The sequence below is a fragment of the Ictidomys tridecemlineatus genome, chromosome Y (assembly GCF_052094955.1).
Source record: "Ictidomys tridecemlineatus isolate mIctTri1 chromosome Y, mIctTri1.hap1, whole genome shotgun sequence".
NCBI lineage: Eukaryota > Metazoa > Chordata > Mammalia > Rodentia > Sciuridae > Ictidomys > Ictidomys tridecemlineatus.
Window position 1 is genome coordinate 2,271,682 of NC_135494.1, and position 18,291 is coordinate 2,289,972.

General features: G+C 43.4%; 2 protein-coding genes across 2 annotated transcripts in view; both read left to right on the forward strand.

The window, feature by feature from the left end:
- The first annotated feature begins 57 nt into the window (after window positions 1-57).
- On the forward strand, window positions 58-16,482 carry LOC144371980 (uncharacterized). Its single transcript, XM_078035338.1, has 4 exons — window positions 58-196; window positions 11,315-11,441; window positions 11,622-11,682; window positions 12,245-16,482. Exons 1-4 carry the CDS (start codon window positions 194-196, stop codon window positions 13,992-13,994), a joined length of 1,941 nt encoding a protein of 646 aa, XP_077891464.1. The 5' UTR covers window positions 58-193; the 3' UTR covers window positions 13,995-16,482.
- LOC144371977 (uncharacterized) overlaps window positions 62-18,291 on the forward strand; it is a 69,419-nt gene continuing 51,189 nt past the window's right edge. The window contains exon 1 of the mRNA XM_078035335.1: window positions 62-196. Within this exon, the coding sequence (XP_077891461.1) occupies window positions 194-196 (3 nt within the window). The 5' untranslated portion in view covers window positions 62-193. The remainder of the gene's footprint in view (window positions 197-18,291) is intronic.

Consider the following 18,291-nt stretch of genomic DNA (forward strand, 5'->3'; position numbering starts at 1 on the left):
TCAGTGCGCAGAGGAAGTGGAAGGGCGGGCTTCCGCAACATTGCGGGCTTTCTTCCGCACCCACCGGGCTACTCCTTCTCTGGCCGAGTTTCTGTTCCAGTGACCCAGTTGACTCTGCCGCTGCCGGTGTCCCCGGGGATCTCGGGGCCCGGAAGTTCCTCCAGACGACGCCGGGTCACCACGGAAGCCAAAAATGGTGAGTTTGCGACCGGGGCTGAAGGTGCGGAGTTGGGGCCCGGCGCGGGGGTGAGCTGCGGAGGGCGGCGGATTCCACGCTGTCAAGTGGCCCTGGGCCCTGTCCCCTGGTTCCCTGGGTTTGGAAGGGCGGCTCAGGGCCCTGGTGTCCCCTTTGCTCCCTACTGGTGGCCCGACCCACTCTTCCCAACGTGGAGGAAGCAGGGCCACAAATGCACCTTCCTCCTCCCAGGGGAGCTCCTCCGGAGGCTGCTGTAGGTCCCCCAAATTGCAGGCGCCTCCTGCCTCTAAACCCACCTTCCCTCCACCTCACACCTCGGCCAGACGTCCGTTCTTCCCACTCGGTCCAAATGCACACCGTCCGCTAATTGTCACTTTTCATCTAGTGAAATATTGGAAAAAATCTTCCTCCCTCCTTCCCTCCTTCCTTTCCTCCCTCCCTCCCTTTTTTCCTCCCTCTCTCCCTCCCTCCTTTTCTCCCTCCCTCCCTCAGCCATAACTTGTGATCCTCCTGCTTCAGCCTCCCACATATCTGGAATGACAGGCCTGTGCCACTGTCCCTGGCAAGAAGGACACTTTTGAAAGCATTTGTTTTCTATTTGTGAATGTTATACTTGAGGGGAAAGAATAATCACTTAACACTTCCTTGTGTTTGATCAAAATAACTGCTTTAAAGGGAATTAAGAGGTTGTTTATAGATCCCAGGGATATGGAATCCTGGGCTGCATCAATGGAGGATAACTGCTCCCCTTTCTGATAGTCCATGATGTAGAGTCACCCCAGTCGTGCAGTCATGTAGGCACACAGGGAAATGATGATGTAGGGACAAAGGAGGCAAGGCACTGAAGATAGCCAGAAAGAGTTTTATCTGGCTGCAGCCAGTCTCAGAGGGCACTGCTTTTGCTGTAATCAATCAATTTATCCCCTGAACCCCGAGTTCAGGTGGTTTCAGAATCTTATACCCAGCATGTAAGGGGAGGGACTCAGAAGTTCACATTATAATACTGAGACCCACAAATAACTCTCAGTCCACACAGTCTCATTCCAGTTAAGCCTTTATTGCTGGCCAGTGGCAGACACTCTGCTCTTGAAAGAATGAGGTTGTCAGAGTGGGGCCCCTGCCTTAACTTGGCTCCATATTTAAGCACAAAAGGGACATTTGGAGGTTCAGGCAATGCCAGCAAGCCGGAAAGTTGTGGTCAGTTAGTCTCTGGTTGGCACATAGATCATTCTGTGTTCTTGGGGGATTTTCATGAACAAAAGAATGCAAACTGCCCCAGTCATGACCTTTTTGAGTGTCATGGCTGAGTTCACAAAATGGAGTCACCATAGTCAAGTTGTCACATCACACACATAAAAGCAGCTTTTTCTTTCACTGTTCTAGCCACATTAACCCTTCAAGGACAGCACCTGAGAAGGGGAGAGCTTCTTCTCCCCTTTCTTTCCTCCCCCACCAGCTGTTTCCAAGGTGCCCAGTTGGTGATTTCTCTGTGAATCCCAGCTCAAGGCCAGAGGCCTTGTTTGCACATTTCTACAAACTACTATACTGCATACAAGTGTGTAAAAAACTAGTAAGGGGAGTTCGAGTCCAGCACTTGGAGTGCTAATTTCTCCCATACTAGCCACCCGAAAATAGGGCAACACGAAAATAGGAAGTTTATCTACACTGAACTTTTTTGTGGACATTCTCTTGTTGACAGTCCTAAAATTAGCCCATGGTGAAAATTTCTGGAGAAACCCAGTTAAAATTTTCTGTGAAGGAAGGGGATGCCACTACAATAATGTCTGATTCATGTACTGTCGTTCATCCCTAGCTCTTTTCAATATGATTTTCAGAAAGGATCTGGCTACATTGCCCAGCCTGGCCTGAAAGTTGTGATCCTCCTGCCTCAGCTTCTCAAGCTGTTGGGATTAAAGGCATTGACAACCCCAGCTACAAAACATACTTCATTTTAACCCAAATATTAATGACCATACTAAGGAACATGGATTCAAGTTACCCTGAATGATGTATGTGTTCCTCTTTTCTTTTTTCTTTTCTTTTCTTCTCTCTCTTTCTTTCTTTCTTTCTTTCTTTCTTTCTTTCTTTCTTTCTTTCTTTCTTTCTTTCCTTCCTTCCTTTCTTTTTTTCTTCATTCCTTCCTTTCTTCCTTTTTTAATATACCAGAGATTGAACACAGGAACACTTAAACATTGACCCACATCCCCAGGCCCTTTTTTTTTTTCTTTTAGTTCTCGGTGGACGCAACATCTTTGTTTGTATGTGGTGCTGAGGATCGAACCTGGGCTGCATGCATGCCAGGCGGGTGGGCTACCGCTTGAGCCACATCCCCAGCCCATATCCCCAGCCCTTTTTACATTGTATTTTCAGATGTGATCTCACCAAGTTCCTTATAGTCTCACTAAGTTGCTGAGGCTGCCTTTGAATTTAGCAATCTTCCTACCTTAGCCTCTCAAGCTGCTGGGATTACAGTTGTGTGCCACTGTGTCTGGCCTACATGAACTTTTATAAAAGAAACTTGTGTATCACTACATTAACCAATTGCATTGGTAGGAACATCAGATTAATGGGGTACAGAAAAAAAATAAAGAAAATTTTTTCTGTATGTCTGTTATTGCATTCTGAGCTTTGGTAGATTTTGGAGACTAGGCATCTGGTAAGGTTAGTGGTATATTCTGAGAAGTTTTGAGAATTGTGGTCTGATACAGAAATTAAGATAATTGGCTACGAAAGGACTTAAGATAGCCCAAGATAATTTTTGTTCTCCATACAGAACCCTGCCTTTGCACCATCATGGTGGTCTGGTTGGCCAAAGTCAAGTACTCTGAAGGTTCTTTGATGTAGATGCAACTGTATAGAGAACTTGAGTTCACAGCTTCTCCTTTTATCTTCCTTAGGCGTAGACACCATGTCAGATTTCTTGGGCAGAGGTTCCTTTTGGATGCCTCACAGGGTCCCATGTCCTCAGCCACTGTCCTCTCCTGGAGCTGCCACAAGGTGCCCACAACTGCCCTGGTCCCTGCAGGGTGAACAGAACTTCAGGCCCTGGGTCAGTTCCTCCTAGAGGACAGCCTGAGGTGTGGGGTACAGCCTCTCAGGGAAGCTGCTGGGGCCTCTGGTCTGAGGAATCTCCTGGAACAGGCCTCATCTAGACAGCTACTTCCTTGGAAACTTGTTTTTTCCATGCTCTGTTTCCATTCCTTGAAGACAGGTGGACAGTCAGCCTGTGGATGCTGGTGCTGAGGGGCCAGGTCAGCAGTGACTCCTGCCCTTTTAGTCTCACAGTGTGAAGGAGCGAAACCTCTCCCAGAGCATAAGCAACACCCACCCCAGTGCAGAGCTGTGCAAACCTGAAAAGCCTCCTAGACTGGAGTCATGGTCCAGATCTCTTGGAGGGTGATCCTGGGAGCTTTCAGGGAGCAAGACCAGGAGGGAGCATGTCTCAGCCATCAGGGACCTTCCCTGCCCCTTGAGCCTGACATGTGTGCTCCCTCAGCACCAAAGCTCTCTGTGTATCACTTTGAAATGATGTGCTCACTTTTTTTTTTTTTAAAAGAGAGAGTGAGAGAGAGAGGGTGACAGAGAGAGAGAGAATTTTAACATTTATTTATTTTTTCTTAGTTCTCGGCGGACACAACATCTTTGTTGGTATGTGGTGCTGCTGAGGATCGAACCCGGGCCGCACGCCTGCTAGGCGAGCGCGCTACCGCTTGAGCCACATCCCCAGCCCATGTGCTCACTTATCTGAGGCCCAGGTTTATTTATTCAGAGTCACATGGGATGGACTAATATTAAAGAGGCAAGAAAGAAGTGGATTTTTTAAAAGTCTGGTTGCATTTCCATTGTTAAAAATCCCAACTTACAGCCAGGTACAGTGGTGCACACCTTTGATCATTTCTTCTCCAGAGGTTCAGACAGGAGTGTTGCAAATTTGAGGACAGCTTTAGGAACTTATCCAGGCCTTATGCAACCTGGTGAGACTCGGTCTCAAAATAAAGTATAAAAATGACTGGGGATGTGGATCTGTAGTAAAATGTCCCTGGTTTTCATCTCGGGGCTATCAAAAAAGAAAGAAAAGAAAAAGAAAACACCTAATTACCTAATTTACCTTTTGCGACCCCTGAGTATGTATAGAAAGTTTGTAAGATTCAGTCTTGTCTTTTCAGTGATTTCAAATTGAAATCCAACCCTAGATTCCAAAATGCCACGTAAGATACAGAGAAACTCTGTTTTGCATTATTGCTGCAGAATCTGAGTCCAATACTACAAAAATAGTGGTGGATAAATTTATGAATGTGATTTCATGAAAACTAGTAACTGTCCTTCACAAGGTGATGAATTTGACAAAGGATGACATTTTTTCACTGTTGTTATCTGGACTTGGCAGGTTCATGTTAACTGTGTGGTTTTTTGGTATCAAGAATGGAACCCAGAGTTGCTTATCCACCAGCCCCTTTTACATTCTTTGTTTTGGTACAGAGTCTTGCTACATCGCCTAGTGCCTCAGACTCGTGAACCGCTGGGTTACAGGTGTGCACCATCACTCCCTCGTCATTGTAAAATTTAAGGACAATTTTGACAATACCTGAAATACCCAATTATGATCATTTAATCGCTGAATATTAGTGAAATAGTAAATGACACTCGTTTTCTGGAAAGGAGCAATACTTCTGTCTAAATAAGGGTGCTGATCCCCTCAAGAGCACTCCCAGTATGTCACCTGATTCCTGTTCCCTCCTAAGTGCCTCCTCCTAGGGCCAACCCTTTGGGAGCTGGCCTTTTATCTTATGAAATTTGGGATCAGCATAAATGCCCTCTCTACTCTCTCTGTCCTGTACAACATTTTGGCTGGTCTTAGATACAGTCTATTATTTTCAATTTTTTGAAAACTATTTTTTTGTTGTTGCTGTAGTCTGACAAAATGCCTATTTATTTATTTTTATGTGGTGCTGAGGATCTGAAAGGTTAAGAATGTAAAGGTTAAGTTTGTTTTCTTGGTTGAAGTTCTGTTTTCCTGAAACCTGAAATTTATGTGGGTGTCAAAACAATTCCCGGAAAAACCGTTAAATGTATGTTGAGAAAAGTCTCCTGACCATCTGGTTGCTCTGTACAAACAACCCCTCCCGCATTCCCTGACCTGTATACACATGGACTCCCCAGTTCAAACAATGTATATAAGCTCTTCTTAAGTTGTTCTTGGGGCTCTCAGCTCCTCTCAAGTGAGCTCTGAGCCCCAGCATGCTGGACCCCCAATAAACCCTCTGCTGTTGCATGAGACAGTCTTTTGGTGGTCTCTTTCTCTGACGCTCACCCGACCTTAACAGATCAAACCTAGGGCCTCTCATGTGCTAGGTAAGCACTCTACTGCTGATCCAAAATCCCAACCCTACTATTGTTTTTTTTTTTTTTAAAGAGAGAGAGAGAGAGAGTATTTTTAATATTTCAGTTTTCGGTGGACACAACAACTTTGTTTGTACGTGGTGCTGAGGATCGAACCCAGGCCGCACACATGCCAGGCAAGCGGACTACCGCTTGAGCCACATCCCCAGCCCCCAACAATACTATTTTTATTTTTAGATGTAGTTTTTCTTATGTTTACCTCCAAAATACAGTAAACCATGCCCTAAATTTCACAGAATTTATTGAAATGCTCAGTGTTTTTTTAGAGAGTGTAGATTATGGAAACATTCAATCTCCCTTGTGAGAAAGTGTGTTGTCTTTCCATTGATTTTGTTGTATTTTATGCCTCTAATTGTGTACCTTTTGTATTATAATCATTTTTATCTCTCATTACATGTATTTTGTGTGTGTGTGTGTGTGTGTGTGTGTGTGGCCTGCTGGAGATTGATCCGAGGGCCACATACATGCTTGGCAAGTTTTCTACTACCGAGCTACTCTCCAGCCCAAGAGAATTAGTGTTGTAGACTGTTTTTTATTTATTTGCTTACTTATTGAGTGCTGGGGATTGATGCCATGGACTTGCTCATGCTTAGTTCTCCTCCAGAAATGAATTTCAATTTGTGAGCAGCATTCTGGTGGTGGGCAGGTGTTTTACTGGGTAATAAACCTACAGTCACTTCCACTGAGCACATCCTCAGCCTTGCATTTATTTTTTTTTATATTTTGTATAGATATAGATGGACAGAATACCTTTTTTTTTTTTTAATTTTTCTGTGGTGCTGAGGATCATACCCCTTTCCTCACAACATGCTAGCAAGTGCTCTGCCACTCAGCTCCAATCCCAGTACCCTCTTTTAATTTTTAATGAAGACCAGTCTCACTAAATTTCTGAGTGTCTTGCTAAGTTGGTGAGACTGGCCTCCAACTTTCCATTTCCCTGCCTTGACCTCCCTATTGGCTGAAGTTACAGGTGCACACCACCACACCAGCAGTTGGAATGACTTGTCAGACCCTGCTGACAATCTGTAGTTCCTGATCAGGCGGTAACAGCAGAGATGCTGAAAGACACACACACACACACACACACACACACACACACACACACACACACACACAGAGTAGGAATGAGCACCTCTTTATTTTTTTCCCTTCTTCTTTTATATAGCAAAAAAGAAACACATTCTCTTGGCACCTTAATCTTTTCCAGCATGGATAAACATTCTCAGCATAACTTTGTTATTGGTCACAGTGCTCTATACTTCTTATTATACTACTTGTAGTTAGTTATTTCCTGGCAAGCACAAAAATATATATATTTTAAACTTGGCAGAACATTCTTTTATCTTCTTAAGATGGCAACAAGCACACAATTCAAAGAGTTCATAGTTTCTCACAGTACCCCTTTGTTTTTGCTAAGCATAGCAAAACTTAACACTTTGTGTATGTGACCACACAATGACTTTTGAAGACTTATCATCCAATTTCTTTCAAGATGGTAATAGTATTGAAAATCAGTTTCCTTGCTTTTGTCCATAGTTTTGAAATTTGTTACTCTGACTCTTCCTCTTTGCTTTATTTTTGCATTATTATGAAAATGGTATTTAGCATATAAAATTGTTTCTCATGTATATGTTTGTAAAACTTCATGGCTTGGTAGTTTATTCACTTCTTTATGATATAAACTTTATTTTTTTTCAGAGCAATTTTTGACTTACATAGTATATTAGTCAGTGTTCTCTAGAGAAACAGCATCAAGAGGAAGTATGATTATGAAAGGGGACTTTTAGATTGGCCTACTTGACCCAAAGCTGGATGTCCACAGTGGCCATCTGCAGCTGGAGAGTTTTAGGAGTGCTGGCTGCAGAGTCCAAGAGGCTGAAGCCGCAGAACAAGAGGGATCAATGGTGCTGCTCTGGTCCAGACCACAGGTTCTGGAAACTCCCTGGAGAATCACTGGCAGAGTCCACTTTGGGAGACTGAAGGAGGCAGAGTCTGATATCCTCAGGCCACTGCAGCAGCCATCAAGAACAAATTGGAGAAGAAAGGAGCTTGGTCTGCTGCTTCTTCCTTCTTCTTCCAACTTTTGTTCACCCAAGCCACCGTCCTATTAGATGGTGCTGCCTAGCTTAAGGAGGATCTCCAGTTTGGTTCACTGTTCCACATGCCAATCATTTATAGACACACCCATAAGGTCATTAATCATTGGCATCTTTTAATCCAATCAAAGTGACAATTAAATGTGGCATTACTCATAGAATCGAATACCCCTTCTCTCCAGCTGATAGTCTCCACTGTTTTCAACATATTGCATTGGTGTAGGGTGTTTGTTGGTTACTAAACCATTGTTGAACATTTGATAAGGAGAATGGATGAAGCAACATGTTATGATAAGCCAAAGTTCATTCTTTACCTTAGTGTTCCTCCTCTGTGTGATGTGATTGTGTGTGTTACGTAGTTTACAAGATAATGTCGTACAGAAGAGTTTCACTGCTCCAGGAATTTTGTGTTCCCCCTGTCAATCACTCCTCCTCATTGCTCCCTCCCTCTATGCTCCATGAGTCCCTGGTACCCATCAGTTCTGCTAGTGCATCTATAATGTTGTCTTTTCCAAATGTTTTTGACTTGGAATCTTACTGCACTTTGCCATTTCAAACTGGCTTCTCTCTCTTACCAGTCTGCCTTTAAGGGTGCTGTATCATTCCAGGCTGCAGAGCTCATTTTCTGGGTGATTTTCTTTGGTGTGGGTAAACTGCAGCTTGTCCATTCAGTATTGCAAGGTGTATCTTCCTTGAATCTAGCTTTGGGCACTTCTGGATATGGCTGCTGTAGTCACTGTATTCAGTGTTCCTGTGTCCATAATTTCCCCATCATTTGCATAGACACCTGGAGTGTACAGTTTTTTACATTTATGATTGTACATTTTCTCTCTCTCTCTCTCTCTCTCTCTCTCTCTCTCTCTCAAAAAATACTTTTCTTTATCTATTTAATTTGGATAATATGGTAACTTATGCCTCAGAAAGAATTAGGAGGTGTTAACTCCGCTTCTATGTTCTGGAAAAAAAGTAGAAAATTGGTAGCAGTTCTTAAGTGTCTCATGGAAGCCTGTTTGAGATGTAAGGCCCTTGCCTTGCCTTTTTGGGTAGTAATTAGTTATTGAGTCTGTTTTTTTCAGTAGTCATGGGCTCATCTGTTTTGTGTATTTCCCCTTGTGTGTAAGTTATAGGAAATTGTCTCTCTCAAATAAATGGTCCAGTTTTTGCAAGTTGTCTAATTTGTACGAAGCACGTTTATGATAATCTTGAAGTCCCAATGCATTGTTGATGATGATACTTTTAAATGTGTTACTAGGTTTTCAGTCCTCTTTGATTTTTTCTTTAATGTTATTGTATATTTTACACTTTTTTCTTTTTATGTGTCAGTGAGGATTGAACCCAGTTTCTCCTAAGCAGTAGGCAAGCACTCTTCCACTGAGCCATAACCCCAGTCCCTGTCTTCTGTATTCTTAGCCTTATGTCAGTGTATCAGTGATGCTGATGTTCACGAAGAACTTGATATTGTAGACTGCGGATTTCCAGGTTGTGGTTTTATCCACACCTTCTGTTACCTTCCTGTGGGTAATTTAGGTTTACCTTGCCCTTCTTTGTCTGTTTTTCTGAAGTGACAGTTTCAATGATTGCTTTTAGCTCTTCTTTTCTGAAATGTGCGTTGGATGACTTAGAAAGCAATACAGCACCACCTCTGGTGTTCTCTAAGAATTTCCTGTGATGGACTTTTACATTTTTTCCTTCAAAATGGTCACCTTTTCTCTTGAGTCCCCTCTTTGTCCTGTGTCTGTTTAGAGTCTTGTGTTTCACGTCCCCTTCCCTGGAGGCTTTTCAGCTGCTTCTGATCTGATTTCTGCTTTAGCTCTCATGTTCTTTGAGCATACATGGGATTTCACTGGTGGTGCACTTGTAGGGGTGTGGTTTATGTCCTGTGCAGTGTTGCTGTGACCCTGAGACCTCAGTGTGCTTCCCATTTGCTTGAAGACCCATGAAGCCCTCCTGCCTGCATCATTGTCCTGACAGAGTTGGGCTGATGTCTCTAAGTGTAATTGTGGATTCTTCCTTGTTTTGGGCGGTTCTGTATGTTTTCAGTTCTTGAGTAAGGTTCTGTGTCAGTGGCAGGGACATTTTCTTTTTGCCAGTTCCATCACTGTGCAGACATCATAACATGCTTACAGGGCTGGGGATGTGGCTCAAGCGGTAGCGTGCTTGGCTGGCATGCGTGCGGCCTGGGTTCGAGCCTCAGCACTACATACCAACAAAGATATTGTATCTGCCGAGAACTAAAAAATAAATATTAAAAAAATCTCTCTCTCTCTCTCTCTCTCTCTCTCTCTCTCTCTCTCTCTCTCTCTCCTCTCTAAAAAAAAAAAAGTTTAAAAAAAAATAACATGCTTACAGATGTGAATGGTGGCCTTTTTTACACCCAGATTGTGTAGGATAGTTTAGAATTCTGGGCTACAAACTTGTTACTTTACCACACTCTGGAAGAGCTTTTGCTTTATGTTTGTTTGCACCACCTTTGCTTCAGGCACCATGAATCTTTTTCACAACAGACAACCATTGCACATGTGACCCAACCGTGATCAAAATGTCCTTGAGCGGAGCATTGGCATGTGTCTCATGACTGTACATTATAGTAGTGAACTGGCTGCTGTTAAGAACAGTTTGACAATCATTGGACATTTATTTTTACTATGAGACTTAGAAATGTAGTGCCTGCTGTTTATTAAGAAGATTTTTTGAGAGATATAAAACTTTGTAAGATTCTTATTTGGACAAGGTGACATTTTTGGGTCATTGAGTTATTTCTAAGACACGTGCCATCTTTGCACTTACCCCATTTTGCTTTGACAGTAACCACAGGAAATTATCAAATTGTTGTGTTCATTAATAAATAAGTTAATCAAATAGAGAACTTATGTTTGTTTTTGTCACTTAATAGTAAGCTAGTTGACTAAATTTGTTCTGGAGTAAAGCACCTGCAAAGTTCTAATTGTTCTCTGTATAATCACACAGGATGAACTCAAAGAGAGTTACCACATTGTGACAACCTGTGTGAAAGGTTGTCTAAATGTTGTCTATGAAGGCATCTCCTTATTGACCCTTTTACCAGAGGGTGTGGGTGTGGGCTGGTTCTAGGCATTTCTTTAAGTATGGACTGATAGACTTTCAGAGGAAACAAGACATCAGTAAGTACCATGTTGTTTATATTAACCTTGTAGGTACAGGGAGCCACAGTAGTTTGCAGAATCTCTCTCAAATGCTTAGTTTCATGATTCCCACAATTTTCTACTCATCACCTTTCTTTTCTAAAGATAAGTACTATCTGAATTGCTTATATTAGCTCTGTACCACACAGGATGTTTCTAGGACATGTAATAGAGGTGCAACCAATAAAGAAGTTAGGAGTGATCTGGGAGCCCGTCTCACTTCCTGTGAACTCACCAAAGGAAGGGTATAAAACACTGAAAAAGGATGTTTGCCTTCTGAGTAGCCAATTTCTAGTGTTGGAATGGGTGTAAAAAATTGAGTACAGTAAAGATTTGTTGGATTAAATCATGGAATGAATCAAGAGGCCAGGGAATCATGTGAACATCACACATGTTGAGTATAGATTTCTCATGCTGTCAATCTCTCCTGACCTCCACTATACATTTGTGGGATATTTCAGATCTCAGTTACCTTTGAGGATGTGGCAGTGAACTTCACCCAGGAGGAGTGGACTTTGCTGGATCCTTCCCAGAAGAACCTTTACAGAGATGTGATGCTGGAAGTCCTCAGAAACCTGGCTTCTATAGGTAATAATGATGTTTTTAAAATTAATCAAATAGAGAATTCATGTTTATTTTGGTCATTTATGTAGAAGGTGAAAAGGGAATCAGTTGGTGAACTATTGCAGCATAAATGGCACCTAGGATTTGGCAAAACATTTCTAGCTCCTAAATATTCATAAAGATTGTTCTGTTCTCTCATTTTAGGAAACAGGTGGGAAGATAAGACCACTGAATATCAGATTGAAAACTCTGGAAGCATTGTAAGGTAACTGTACTCACAAGAGGAATTCGTGAGGGAATCTGAGAACTGTCATATAATTTTTAAAGCAAACCAACTGAAAAAGTATGCATAATATGAAATGTATTAATTCTTATAATATTTTTTACCAGAAATATATACTTAGCTGTAACAGATATTCAGTCTTTTCAAAGTATTTGACATGCAAAAAGTACTATGAAATTGCATATGTGAATATCACTATTTGGATAATAGCCACAGAGAAGCTGTGTTGCAAAGGATTGTTTTCTTTCAATCTCTTTATTTTCAGGCAAGTTGAACAACTCAGAAAACCTAGCCTTTACCTGATGTTGGTAGTAATGTAAGGATCTATAAATACATACAAAATTGTGAATGAATTAAGCATTGATTATGTGTTGGTCACTTCTTCAAAGAAGTCATGGTAAACTTCAAAAGCACAGAATAGTGTAAGGGAAACCTTCAAATCAATTCCAATTCTTTATTGAACAAAGAAAAGTTATAATAGAGTAAATCTATGTGACTTCATTATGTGTGCAAAAGACTTCATATGACCTCCATTCCTTCATAGGCAGATCACATCTCACTCTGGACACAAATACTACAAGCATGAGGAATGTGAAGAGAAGCCATGTGAATTGAAACAATATAGGAAATCTCTGGTTTCTCTCAAAAGCGTTCACACACAAATGTTAATACAAAGGGTAGATGGATCTTATGAAAGTACAGTATGTGGGGAAGTCATCAGTTGTTCCAATGACATTGAAAGACATGAAGAAACTAATACTGGGGAGCAATCCAATGAATGGCAACAATGTGGTGAAGCCTCTTCTAATCCCACTGGTGTTCAAAGACACATGATAACACACAGTGGAGGTAAACTTTTTCAATGGGACACATGTGGGAAAGCCTTTCATTTCTCCTCTTTATTTAGAAGACATGAAAGAACTCATTCTGGAGAGAAACTCTATGAATGTCAACAAGGTGTTCAGACCTGTATTTCACAGACAAGTCTTCAAAGGCACAGGATCACACACACAGGGGATGCACATTTCAAATGTAAGATATGTGGGAAAAACTTTGATTATCCCAGTTTACTTCAAATACATCAGAGAATGCATACTGAGGAGAAGCCCTATGCATGTAAGCAGTGTGGAAAAACCTTTTCTAGATCCAGTCACCTTCACAGACATGGAAGAACACATACTAGAGAGAAGCCCTATGAATGTAAGCAGTGTGGGAAAGCCTTCACTAAGTCCACTAAGCTTCACACACATGAAAAAACTCATACTGGAGCAAAACCCTATGATTGTAAGCAGTGTGGCAAAGCCTTTTCTAGATCCAGTCACCTTCACGCACATGAAACGACTCATACTGGAGAGAAGCCCTATGAATGTAAGCAGTGTGGGAAAGCCTTCACTCGGTCCTCTAGCCGTCACACACATGAGAAAATTCATACTGGAGCAAAACCCTATGATTGTAAGCAGTGTGGGAAAGCCTTTTCTAGATACAGTCACCTTCAATCACATGAAAAAACTCATACTGGAGAGAAGCCCTATGATTGTAAGCAGTGTGGCAAAGCCTTTGCTACATCTGGTTCCCTTCAGATTCATGGAAGAATGCACACTGGAGAGAAGCCCTATGCATGTAAGCAGTGTGGCAAAGCCTTTTCTACATCCCGTTCCCTTCAGATTCATGGAAGAATGCACACTGGAGAGAAGCCCTATGAATGTAAGCAGTGTGGCAAAGCCTTCACTACTGCCTCTTTCCTTCAGATACATGAACGAACTCATACTGGAGAGAAGCCCTATGATTGTAAGCAGTGTGGCAAAGCCTTTGCTACATCTGGTTCCCTTCAGATTCATGGAAGAATGCACACTGGAGAGAAGCCCTATGCATGTAAGCAGTGTGGCAAAGCCTTTTCTACATCCCGTTCCCTTCAGATTCATGGAAGAATGCACACTGGAGAGAAGCCCTATCAGTGTAAGCAGTGTGGGAAAGCCTTCACTCAGTCCTCTCACCTTCACAAACATGAAATAATACATACTAGAGAGAAGCTCTATGAATGTAAGCAGTGTGGCAAAGCCTTTGCTACATCCAGTTCCCTTCAGATTCATGGAAGAACACATAATGGAGAGAAGGTCTATGAATGTAAGCAGTGTGGCAGAGCCTTTGCTAGATCTTCTCATCTTCACAGACATGGAAGAATACATACCAGAGAAAAGCCCTATGAATGTCAACAATGTGGAAAAGCTTTTGCCACATCCTGTCTGCTTCATACACGTGAAAGAACAGATACTGCAGAGGAATTGTATGCATGAAAACAATTGGTAAACTTTTCTGTTATTACTGCTTCACTCATATACATGTAGGACGTTATTGGAGAAAAATCCTTTGAATGTAAAACCTGGTAAATCAATATTTCATGTCATCCTCAAAGACAAGAAAGGGCTCACACTGCTGAAAGTGTGTGTGTGTGTGTGTGTGTGTGTGTGTGTGTGTGTGTGTGTGTGTGAGAGAGAGAGAGAGAGAGAGAGAGAGAGGGAGAGGGAGAGGGAGAGAGAGAGAGACAGACTGGGGATTATGTCTGGTTGTGGTCTACACTGAGCTACATTCTAGTTACTTTTTATTTTGAGACAGGGACTTGCTGAGTTTCTTAGGGTCTTCCTTAGGTCCTCCAACATTGATCCTTCCAAATCTGGCTCTCAAGTCTCAGTAATTAAAGGCAAACACCACCACATCCAACTGAATAACTCTTTAAATGTAAAAAATATCACAAATCTTTCCATTTTCCCTGTTGTCTTCAAAGCCATTTTAATCACATTGAAAAAAAAACAAAAACAGTTTGTGGGGGATTTTGTACATCCTGTCAGCTTTTCATCCAGCCCTGTTTTCATTTTCATATATGAAAACCCTCACTGAGAGAAGCCCTGTGAGTGTGAGAAACGTGGGAAATCTTCTAGTTTTCTCAGTATTTTACTAAGGACTGGGAAGATTCTTTTGGAATAAAAAGTATAAATCCTATGCAAGTAAGAAATATAAAGGGTTTAGCTGTTCTAGTTTTGTTCAGTTGTATGAAAGGACGCATACTGTAGAAAATACTGAGGATAAGCCATGTGGGGCAGTATTCAGCTTTCAGAGTTGTCCTCAAATATGTAGCGAATTCATATCTGGGAAGATCCTTTTACTCTCTTTAAAAATTGTAGTAAGACTTTCAACTTTCCAGGTCCCTTTGAACAGCATTTAAGAAATCACACTAGATCTCCGGTCGCACAGTTCACTTGTGGTTGTGACCCAGTAACCGGTCCTCGGTGATGGAAATCCTTCCTCTAGGTTTCGGTGCACCCCAATTTTGATGGAAATTTCCTAACAAGATAGCTTTTGGCCGTTGTACCTCGTTATTCACCTGTGCAGTGATGAAGTACAAGGGGGTGATGCACTCTATTCACTGCCATCTTCTCCCCAGAAATTGAAATCAAAACCACCCTAAGATACCATCTCACTCCAGTAAGATTAGCAGCCATACATGTGAAAATATTTATTTTTTTTTAAAAAACAACTTGCTTAGCAGGAGAAAACATTTCACATTACATATTTAATCATTTCCTAGTATACAGACTATAAAAGGAATTCTAAAGACTCCATAATAAAATGATTGAGGAATTAAAAAATGAATTCTGAATTTTGAACCCCTCAGATATTTCTGCTACTCTTTAAGGTGTTTCCTGAGAATAATTTTCAAAAATGCTAATTGTTAATTTTTGCTGGCTGACATCTCGTAAGGCCACACTCAAGGGCAGAGCAAGAGAAGGGGACACACAAAAGTCATATCCAAAACAGGACAAGGGGTAATATCACAAAGGGACAGGTGAGCATAGCTCGACCCACAGGGATGTAGGAAGGCTCTCCTATGCAGGAGGACACAGCCACAGGACTCCAAAGATTGGCACTATCATCTGGGTTAGTTAGGCAACCAGATCATAGAGTGAACAATGATGAGGCCACACCAATCAGAAGGGGAGACAGAGTCACATGCTAATTTGGCCTCCCACACACTGGGTCTCACTGAGTCTGGCTACAGGAGAACTGAGCTAACTGGGCTGGGCAAAATAACCACATAGAGACAGAAATACCTTTTTCTATGGGGGTGCTGTGAGAGCTCCTCTGACCTTATGATGAGAGAGAGAGAGAGAGAATGTGTTGAACCATTTTATTAAGGAGAAGTCATTCAAATGAGGCAAAGGGTCAGGTTTTAGGGGGCTGAGTCTAGCTTCCTGACGTCTGTTGAGAGCCACAGCCAAAGGGGCCCCAGCAAACTTCCAGCTGCCAGCAAACTTAGCTGCCGGCTGATGATTGGCTCACAGAGGCCCCAGCAACATCTAGCTGATTGGCTCCTCTGCGGTGATGTTCATTGGGCTGTTTCTCTGCCCTTCAGACTGCCAGCTGAGGATTGGCTCACAGTGGCCCCAGCAACATCTAGCTGATTGGCTCCTCTGCGGTGATGTTCACTGGGCTGTTTCCCTGCCCTTCAGACTGCCAGCTGATGATTGGCTCACAGCGGCCCCAGCAACATCTAGCTGATTGGCTCCTCCACGGAGCTGCTCATTGGGGGACTTCTTTGGCTCTGCCCACGCAACCCAGCCAATCGGCCTCAAGAGCAGGAGGATTGTGGGAGGTTGAGAGGCTGGTGTGGGGGTGAGAGGCTTGTGGGAGCCGGTGGTGGCTGTTGGGCTCTGAGGGTTTTTTCCCTGAGGAGCTGTTTTGTTTGGCGTTTGTAGTTCTAAAAATAAAGTTAGTTTCTTTTGACAAGTGGCTCCTGAATTGTGCCTAGCCAGACTTCGGCAACGTCTGTGTCAGCAGGTTGACTGACATCCAGGAATAACACTCCCAAGGGGAGAGCAAGAGAAGGGGACACACAAAAGGCATCTCCATGGAACATTCTATTTCAAAGAGGGCAAAGGTAATACTACAAAGGAACACAGGAGCATAGCTTCACCCATGTTGATATAGGAAGGCACACCCATGCACGAGGACACCGTCACACCACCCTGAAGATTGGTCATTCTTTGGGTTACATAGGCGACCAGATCACAGGGTGACCAATGATGATGTCACACACATCAGAGGGGAAACAGAAACAGCTACATGGTAGTTTGGCCTCCCACAGACTAGGTCTCACTGAGTCCGGCTGTGTTATTTTATCTCCCCTGTTTTCCCGAGGTTATCCACATGCTCTGGGCAAACACCCAGCACTTCTTAATCCTGGGGAATCTGGGGTCCCATCTCTGCTCCCTGCTCAGGTGACACAGTCTGAGGCTAACATGAATGCTGAGAGCAGAGCAGTCGTTTGATCCCACAGGAGCCAGGCAGGGGGCGCCCTTCCCACTACTCCTGCAGGATTTCTTAATGCAGGAGGAAGGATGGAGTCTGACTCTCATTTCTGCTTCCACTGCAAGTGAGGTTACAGAACAACTCCAAAGCTCTAGAGGACACATTTTAGTATCATGTCCAACTACAGCATCAACTAGTTATGAAAATTAAAGGTTTCCCTGGCTCATGAGAATGAGAGGATCTGGGAAAGGGCTGTCAGGGTTGAGGGATGGGGCCATGTGCCCTTTTCATAACCTTCCTGGGATCCCAGGAAGAGGCTCCCAGTTTTCCCACCTCATCAGAGCTGGAAGGACTCATTGGAGCTCCTTAAGCCCCAGCTTCACCTGCTGCTGTGGAAGAGGGTGCACCTGACCTTGTGTGAGGAGCTTCTTCCACTGACAGGGCTTTGACTTGCAGGCCAGGAGACTGTGAGGGAGGTTGGGTGTTCACAGGGCCTTCCTCAGAACCATGGGCCAGTTTCCTCATCCTCGCGACTCATTGCTCTACAGCTGTCATCATTCAACAATGACCACATGTGACCCTCTATGTGGAAAAGGGTCCCAAGCATCACCTGCCAACAAGTGGAAGAGGCCACAAGTCATTTAGCTTGGAAACCAGGAGGCCTGAGACTGAAGCCATCCAAGTCTCTCTGACCAAGCCCAAGGTAGGAGACAACCCTGGGCAGAGCATGGTTATTTGCACAGTTCTGGTGTCCTCAGCCAGAGCAGCACAGCAACGTGTGTGTGACCACCTCCTCCTCTGACCCCTGCCCCTTCAAACAGAAGGAAACAAAGCCTCTGGAGAGACACACCCATCACAAGGGCCACTGATGGAGCCAGGAGCCTGTCCAGCTGTCTGACTCCTCGAGTCCCTATGTAGTCTGAGCTTCCTCCAGGCCAAGACAGGTCCCATGTACCCGTCCCTGCTGGCCCCAGCAACGTCTAGCTGATTGGCTCCTCTGCGGTGATGTTCACTGGGCTGTTTCCCTGCCCTTCAGACTGCCAGCTGATGATCGGCTCACAGCGGCCCCAGCAACATCTAGCTGATTGGCTCCTGCACGGAGCTGCTCATTGGGGGACTTCTTTGGCTCTGCCCACGCAACCCAGCCAATCGGCCTCAAGAGCAGGAGGATTGTGGGAGGTTGAGAGGCTGGTGTGGGGGTGAGAGGCTTGTGGAAGCCGGTAGTGGCAGTTGGGCTCTGAGGGTTTTTTTCCCTGAGGAGCTGTTTTGTTTGGCGTTTGTAGTTCT

Bases quoted from the DNA above. Each gene is read 5' to 3' on its own strand.
- LOC144371980 (XM_078035338.1), top strand. The intron at 11,442-11,621 runs GTAATAATGATG...CTCTCATTTTAG, and splicing joins CAGAAACCTGGCTTCTATAG to GAAACAGGTGGGAAGATAAG. The intron at 11,683-12,244 runs GTAACTGTACTC...ATTCCTTCATAG, and splicing joins AACTCTGGAAGCATTGTAAG to GCAGATCACATCTCACTCTG.